Genomic DNA, 7,856 nt, shown 5'->3' on the forward strand with positions numbered 1-7,856 from the left:
CAGGTCACACAGACACATTCCTCAGATGTGCAATAGGTCAAAGGTCAGATTTTTTTTGTTTTGAACAATGGATGCTAACAATGAACAGAGAGCAAGAGGAGTAGGAGGAAGAGGCAGGGACAACGAGGACAAATACCAATAGGAGGAGGAGGAAGAGGCAGGGGACAACGAGGACAAATACCAAGAGAAGTAGGAGGAAGAGGCAGAGGACAACGAGGACAAATACCAATAGGAGGAGGAGGAAGAGGCAGGGGACAACGAGGACAAATACCAATAGGAGGAGGAGGAAGAGGCAGGGGACAACGAGGACAAATACCAAGAGAAGTAGGAGGAAGAGGCAGGGGACAACGAGGACAAATACCAATAGGAGGAGGAGGAAGAGGCAGGGGACAACGAGGACAAATACCAAGAGAAGTAGGAGGAAGAGGCAGGGGACAACGAGGACAAATACCAATAGGAGGAGGAGGAAGAGGCAGGGGACAACGAGGACAAATACCAATAGGAGGAGGAGGAAGAGGCAGGGGACAACGAGGACAAATACCAAGAGAAGTAGGAGGAAGAGGCAGGGGACAACGAGGACAAATACCAATAGGAGGAGGAGGAAGAGGCAGGGGACAACGAGGACAAATACCAAGAGAAGTAGGAGGAAGAGGCAGGGGACAACGAGGACAAATACCAAGAGGAGGAGGAGGAAGATGAGGAGGAGGAGGAAGGAGAGCCATCTCTGATGAGATTAGGGCAACACTTGTTGAGACATGTGGGGACATAGAGGTCTTTTCTGTCCAAGGTTGGATATGTCATGCCAAGAGATACTTCCCTCGATGTTTGGCAAGAGAAAACGTGTCCTGTGATGTGGACAAAGTATTGTGGCCAGAACCCCCCCCCCCCCCCGCCAATTCCTGGACCGGGACCGCACACACAATTGACTGTTTTTTACTGTAAAGAACATACTTTTGGTTTACATGTTTATAGTTTTGTTGTATGCTAATGTATACAACAGTAATGTTTGGCCTAATATAAATATTTTCTGTTTCTACATTGCATTGGTGTTTCCAGTGTACTCGTTACCCCTCTGAGCGGGTTACTTTCACTGTAGAACATTGTATTGAAATGTAGATATAAGCCTATGAAAGACCAAAGAGCTTTAGATTTAGAACAGCAGTGTTTACATGGTTTATCCAGAAATGTATTATTATGCAAGAAGTGTTTGCCATTTGATGCAAATGCTTCATTCTGACATGTGTTTATGGCATTTTGAATGCAGTGTTGCATTTTGAAGGAGACGTGAAGCATTTTGCATTTTGTGTGTGCAGTTTTCAGAATTGTGTGTAGAGTTTTGAAAAAACGAGACTTAGTTTTGAAAACGTGTGTAAGCAATTGGTAAAAACTGTAATTACAGCTACCTTATAGGCCTGTGGTACATAGCCTGTTTGTAAAGATAGATTTATGATATCTAATATGAATGTATCTGTTAAGGGTAAAGCTTCCTTGAGCAGCTTAGCTGGAATAGGGTCTAGCAGACAGGTTGTTGGTTTAGATGAGGTAATAATTGAAGTTAGTTCAGAGAGATCTATGGGTAAAAAGCAGTCTAACAGGGATTGGGGCCTTATCGATGATTCTAGCAATGTTGTACATGAAGATCTATCTGTAATTTTTGGGGGGAGGATCTGGTGAATTGTTTCTCTAATAGCTACAATTTTATTCATAAAGAAGGTCATGAAGTCATTGCTGCTCAGAGTAAACTAGGCTCAACAGAACTGTGGCTCTTAGTCAGCCTGGCTACAGTGCTGAACAGAAACCGGGGGTCGTTCTTGGATATATAAATGGATGGATGGGTTGCATATTTGGGAAAAAAGGACTAGGATATGGTAGGAGACACTGTACAGTGTTATATATGTACATTAACTCAGTAGGTGGCGGTAATGCGCATACGGTTTTTGCAGACCGCCAAATAAAAGAAGAAGTAGAAGAAGAAGAAGAAGAAGAAGAAGAAGAGGCGGCGGTGGATGAGGAGGATTTAGAACAAATCAAAAACACAAATAAATAAGTTCGGAGCCTTATTGTTCGTTATTTCCGACTGTAAAATGTCCGAGTCGTTGCAAACACAAACTATGGAAGATCGACTGGATCGTCTGCGGGAGCTGACAGAGTTTACTGAAAGCTGCAAAAACCGGCTAAACGACATATTTGAATCGCTGGGATGGTCGCGTGATTACCAGGACAATCAGGTAGCTAGTTAACGACACTCCAACACGGAAAGTCCGCCATCGGTAGTTAGTTTGCTTTAGGCCATGGTGACTAACTGCGCACAATTAGCGCTAACATATTCTGAACGTCACGTTGTTAGCGAGCGGCACCTGGCTAATTTTAACAGTACCAGTTAAAGTTAGCTCAATGCTAACGTGCTCGGTACAAGTGTTAGCTTCCACTGACGCTAACGACGAGCCAACATCAACCTCTGTCATTTCGTTTAATATTTAATGCCGTGATTTTAAAATAAGTATATCTTTAAACATTTTTAAATGCGGACTAACTACTGCTTTAGAATCCTTGGACACTGACCCCTTTTAAAGACTTACGAACATTTATAACTGCAAAATTGGGAGAGTTTGTAAAGTCAAGAATCTATTAATGCTTTACAAACATAACTGCATTACTGTGGAAAAGAAATACACACTTACACCCAAACATGCCGATTTAACTTAAAAATGTAATAAAAGCAGTTTAGAGTATTCATTAATAGAGTATTTACACATTGATAGTTTAGCTTTGACTTGTTTTATTGTTTTGTCTGTTGAGTTTAAGTTCAACAGAACAATAGATCGTTAATATATATGTTCATAAATAGTATTAGTGCTTGTATTGCAGTTTCCGGCAACAGCAAGTACATTTACATTCAGTCATTTCCAAAGGGACTTACAAGTGAGATAAAGGCAGCAAAAATCTTAAGTCAAGGAGAAAAACATCAAAGATCGGAAAAGTGTTTGTATGTCATGAGATTCAAAAAAGAGCAGATAGGAAGTTTTTGTTTTTTTATGTAATAGAAGTGCATAGGAAGGTGCAGAAGAGTTCTGTTTTCAGCTGTTTTTTTTGAATATTGGGAGTGAGTTTGCTGAGCGTATCAGGTCAAAATGTGTGAGTGTGTGTGTGTGAAGACATAGAGTGTGCAGGTGTGTGGCATCCAAATCCTCATTTATAAATGTTCACCACATCATATATGGGTCAGTCACAGCCAGTGTTCATATAATGGTTTTGGTTCTTACTCAGGAAGAATTGGAGCAGTGTCCCTATGACCCCAACCACAGAGTCCCAGCCAGGAGTATGGAGAAACACAAAGCCTCCTGCAGCCTCAGAACATTGGGTTACTCAGCTGAAGAGCAGGTAAATTATGGCTGGGGTTTAACGGGAACGCAGTTAGCAATGTTTCATACTGAGGCCTGTTGTATATCTGCAGCAAAATGCACTGCTCATACATACAGCCTTCAAGTGTACCAGTCAGAATGAAGTATGAAAAACGTAAAATGTATGTAAAAGCGTTGCTTCATCATACAGTTAACAAGAGAAAACACCATGAATCCCAGTGTTAATGTAAAGCAATAAAACGTTTTTTCATTTTTACAGGCAGAGATGTACGACCCCTCTGTGTGTTACGAGAACAGTAGCGTCAGAAGTTTTAGAATGGGTAAGTCATAATTATGATTGGTAATGACAAGGAATTCAGTAAATGGCATTTAATAAAACGCCTTTTAAAAAAAAATGTGAATGTGTTTTATTCAAAAGTCTTTCAATGTTTATTCTTTTTCTTGCAAAATGACACAGAACAGAAACTCTTTTGCATTCTGTGACCCCTGTAGACCTCTTACAGCAGAGTTCAACTAAGCGGAGGGGAGTCACAATTATAATCTTCTGTTTGTTATTGCTGTTAATAAACTAATATTTAAAGAAAATAAATATACTGCAGTTTTTATTGGCTTCCTCTGTGTTAATTGTTTAAGCAATCACTGAGGATAAATTGCAAAGGACAGTAGAAGAAGAATCTGCACTACATTTTACGTTCCACGTACCTATGAGTGTGGGTTCCCTTCATTTTTTTTATACCTTTGTGGAGCTGAAATAATGAAATTCTTCCTGATTAGAGGAAAGCAGTATAAAATCATTTGTATTTGAAGACAGAAGTTAAATGTATTTGTTTCAAACCTGGATTTAAAATAAACGGGAGGCTTGCGGCAGGAAGTGTCTCCGGTGTAAAATCTCAACGTGCGGAACACGTTCGGCTGTGGCGACTCCTGAAGGAACAAGCCAAAAGCCGTTGATGTTTGTTTCTGACTCAAACAACTCTGCCAGCAACAACATGGCTCGTTCATTTTTCAATGTTTGTGTTGTTTCCTTCATTCAGATAAATCCACCCAGCACAAAATAATTATGCAAGCACGATCTGCTGCACCACTAATGAGGATGGAAGGCGTCTTCTGGCAAGGTATTGGTTTATTTTAGCATTTCACTGCAAATCCGTTGCCTCCGATGTGCTGCTGATCAGATATGTGGCAGTTTTTCATTAGAAGTGTTGCTTTACAAATGCAATGGCAAACCACAAGGTGTCACAAGAGGGTTATCATTTGCTGCCCTCATCACTCAACACACTCAACAAACATACAGTGACAAACTAAATAATTGAACCACTATGGCCTTAGTTACTTGTTATTTCCTTTTATTGTGGACCCAATTGTACATTTTTATATATTATTTTTATATTGTATCCCCATAAATAAGCCAGTTCTGTACATGTTCATACATTTTAATTGGGTCATCTTTATTTAATATATTTCTGCCGACACGTGTGTAATCTCAATGTTGTGTGTTCTGTTTGCAGCAACAGGGGTGAGTATTAGAGTGGAACTGGGCTCTAGAAAGTTCTGCTGCTCTGGTTCAGGCTTGCCTGATAACGTGCAGTATCCTTTAATGCTATATCCTTTCGAACAAGTGCTTGGGACTCTGCCACACTCACACACACTCCTTTCCCTTTACGTGTGGGGAAACTCCAGTTAATACAATCACACAAACATGTTAATAAGTTTGTTTTTGGTTTTTTTAAATGCACTAAAGCTTAACCCTTGACCTAAAATGTAAAAAACATAATTTCAGTTCCCTTTTCCACGGAGTTTATTGCTAAAACAATTCCAGACCATGTACACTTTTTTTCCCCCATTATATTGATTCTGAAGAATGAAATATGTAAGAGTTTAAAGGAGGAAATGTAGATTAGAAACTGCCAATATTCAGAGTAAAACAAACTGAGAACAGAAATGGTAAATTACAGGCAATCCAGCGAAGTCGAAAACCAGCAGAACATGTTGGTCATTCCAACCATCTTAACGTGACCTTTGTATTTCTGAAGAATTTACCTCTCTATCTTTTTTTCTTGCTTTCCCATGGAAAAAAGATCTTTAAATGATTTCTGTGTAGTACATTACATACATAACATGGTTCTGCCACCTACATTCTGTAAATGTATAGTAAACAGTAAGGCTTCACGTGCAGTAAGGTTTTTCTTTGTGTGCTGAGATGCTAATGTTGAGTTGGTTGTGGACCGTGTGTTACATTATTCCAGGATTTAGTTTTGTGTGAATTTGACTCTTCAATCTGCATGGTAATCCAAATTTGAGAGTAACAGTACACTGCGTCTAGGTTTCCCACCTATGGATCTGAGAGGAACTTGTGAAGAAGTTCTGTTGGCCCTATGGAGATGTGATATTGAATGAAGGTTTTTATAAACAGTGTGTGAAGCTGATTGATGTGGATGTTTGCCTTCCTCTGTCGTTTCTCATTATGTAAAGCCTCTCTGGTCCTCCATCAGGTCAGTACTCCAGCCAGCCTGTTGATGTGCCTCAGAACCACAAGCGAGCGCTGTGTGACCTTACTGTCGCTGACCGACTGGCTCTGTACGATAATGTGGTTGGTGTGCTGAGCCAACAAAAGCAAACGGCCTCCTCCAGCAATGACGATCTCTACATAGATTTGGTTTCCAAACTCCAGAAGAGTAAGACTCACAAACCCGCACGAAGATGTCACACCACCAAACATCACATTATACAGTTATACACAGTTATTATCCTGATGAATAAAGAAGGAGCTGTTTGGTTTCTTCTCAGTGTAGAAGATGTGTGATTGTGTTTTTCTCTGTAGATGAAGAACCAAATGAACCAAAGACTCACCTGGAGCTAATAGCAGAGATGAGGGACTACAAGAGGCGGCGTCAGTCCTATCGAGCCAAGAATGTTCATATCACCAAGAAATCCTACACTGAGGTACAAGAGAGTCACAGGATAATGTCACTCACGGTCTTTAGCCACAATTCTGTTTGTTGTTACTCTAAAGAAATTGCTCCACTGTTGTTGGATGAGTGTAACTCACAACGGCTCTTTTGGAGTTGAGAATTAGGGATGAGATGGGGCACGAAAGCAAAACCACCAAAGCAAAGCTTGACAAGCCAAGACACCTGTCAATCAATTAAACATGGCCAGAAACATTGGGAAATGCTCTTCACTAGTTCACTGCATCATCTTTCTACTCACAGTAGTTTACCTGCCTCTCACATCTCCCCAGAGTTTTTTTTTACCTTTGTTACCACACGTATAGGAAATGCACTTGTCTGGAAGTTCATTCCATCAGATGTTTGTGGTCCTAAATAATGATGGAATTAAATGTAAGAAAACATTCTAAAAGTTAGTTTGTTTGCATGCGGTTTTGTGTATGAGTGTGAAAAGTACAGAGGGTTAAAAAAAGAAATGAACGTCTGGGACTGTGTTCACTTTACAGGTGATCAGAGAGGTGATAAACGTCCACTCAGAGGAACTCGCAAGACAGTGGAGAGAGGAAGAGGAGGAGGACAAGGAAGAGCCGAGGAGATCTGAACACTCGTCCCATAGGTACAAGAAACAGTACACTTCTGATCACCTGATCAGTTTTCTTAATGATGATCATTCCGACTTTTAACGACATTGTCATTTGTCTGTCAGACGCCGGTTGGATGAAAGGAGGTCGGTGTCCTCAGAGTCTCATCACTCCCACAGCAGACGACGTCGCAGCCGAGAACGAAGCCGAGAACGAAGCCAAGACCAAGAAAGCAAGAAGAAGAAAAGGAAGAGGGAAAGGTTGGAAGATCTACGCCTTCTTTTTATCAGCTGTTTTATTACAGGTTACGTTTAAGAATAGCCGTGCACACTAATCAGCCACAACATTAAAACCACCTGTTTTTGATTTAAAAGATTATGCTTTTAATGAAAATATTGTGAAGTCATAAATACTGATGTATCATTCTGGGTTCACCACTTGTCAGCTCCACCTTTACCAACAGTGATCTTTGACCCTTAGTGTTTATTTCTTACTGTATATGTTCAACCATAATTAGTATTGCTGAAAATATAATGTTTTCTTAGTGGACTTTTTATTTTATTCTTGTTTTAAAACTGTCTAAATGTAACACTTCCTTGCAGGGATTCACATTCACCTGACCGCCACCATGATCGAAAGAAGAAGAACAAGAAGAAGAAGAAAGAAGAGAGAGAAAAGGAGAAATAAGATTCCATGAGGAGTCACATCAGATGGGGTCAAGGTCCAGCTTAACCTCTGCAGGTCAAATAGTTTTAGCTGTCATGACATATGTTTAAAAACTGGATTTGTTTTTTATGCCTCATGGAAGTTACATTTTGAGAACAAATAAAATGGAAAATGCAGATTTTTGTGCAGTGGGTAATCACATCTGCCAGACTTGAACAAATGCCACCCACCTCTGCCTTGACTGGGAGTTTTATTTTATAAGGCTACAGACTGAGTGGAATGTTGGACAGCTGTGTTAT

The 7,856-nt window shown here is 40.2% G+C and overlaps 1 protein-coding gene across 4 annotated transcripts; it reads left to right on the forward strand.

Annotated features, from left to right (window-relative positions):
- Nucleotides 1-1,957: 1,957 nt before the first annotated feature.
- On the forward strand, nucleotides 1,958-7,735 carry snrnp48 (small nuclear ribonucleoprotein 48 (U11/U12)). Of its 4 annotated transcripts, none has more exons than XM_067510073.1 (9): nucleotides 1,959-2,228; nucleotides 3,268-3,381; nucleotides 3,622-3,682; nucleotides 4,397-4,477; nucleotides 5,855-6,037; nucleotides 6,184-6,305; nucleotides 6,817-6,926; nucleotides 7,017-7,195; nucleotides 7,494-7,735. In XM_067510073.1, the coding sequence occupies exons 1-9, from the start codon at nucleotides 2,085-2,087 to the stop codon at nucleotides 7,586-7,588; spliced, it is 1,089 nt and encodes a 362-aa protein (XP_067366174.1). In that variant the 5' UTR covers nucleotides 1,959-2,084; the 3' UTR covers nucleotides 7,589-7,735. The 4 variants fall into 4 exon arrangements, with proteins under 4 accessions (XP_067366176.1, XP_067366174.1, XP_067366175.1 ...); XM_067510074.1 differs by having other exon boundaries at nucleotides 1,961-2,228; nucleotides 7,017-7,151; XM_067510076.1 differs by having other exon boundaries at nucleotides 2,088-2,228; nucleotides 3,272-3,381.
- The last annotated feature ends 121 nt before the right edge of the window (nucleotides 7,736-7,856 follow it).

The sequence above is a fragment of the Channa argus genome, chromosome 7 (genome assembly GCF_033026475.1).
Source record: "Channa argus isolate prfri chromosome 7, Channa argus male v1.0, whole genome shotgun sequence".
Lineage (NCBI taxonomy): Eukaryota > Metazoa > Chordata > Actinopteri > Anabantiformes > Channidae > Channa > Channa argus.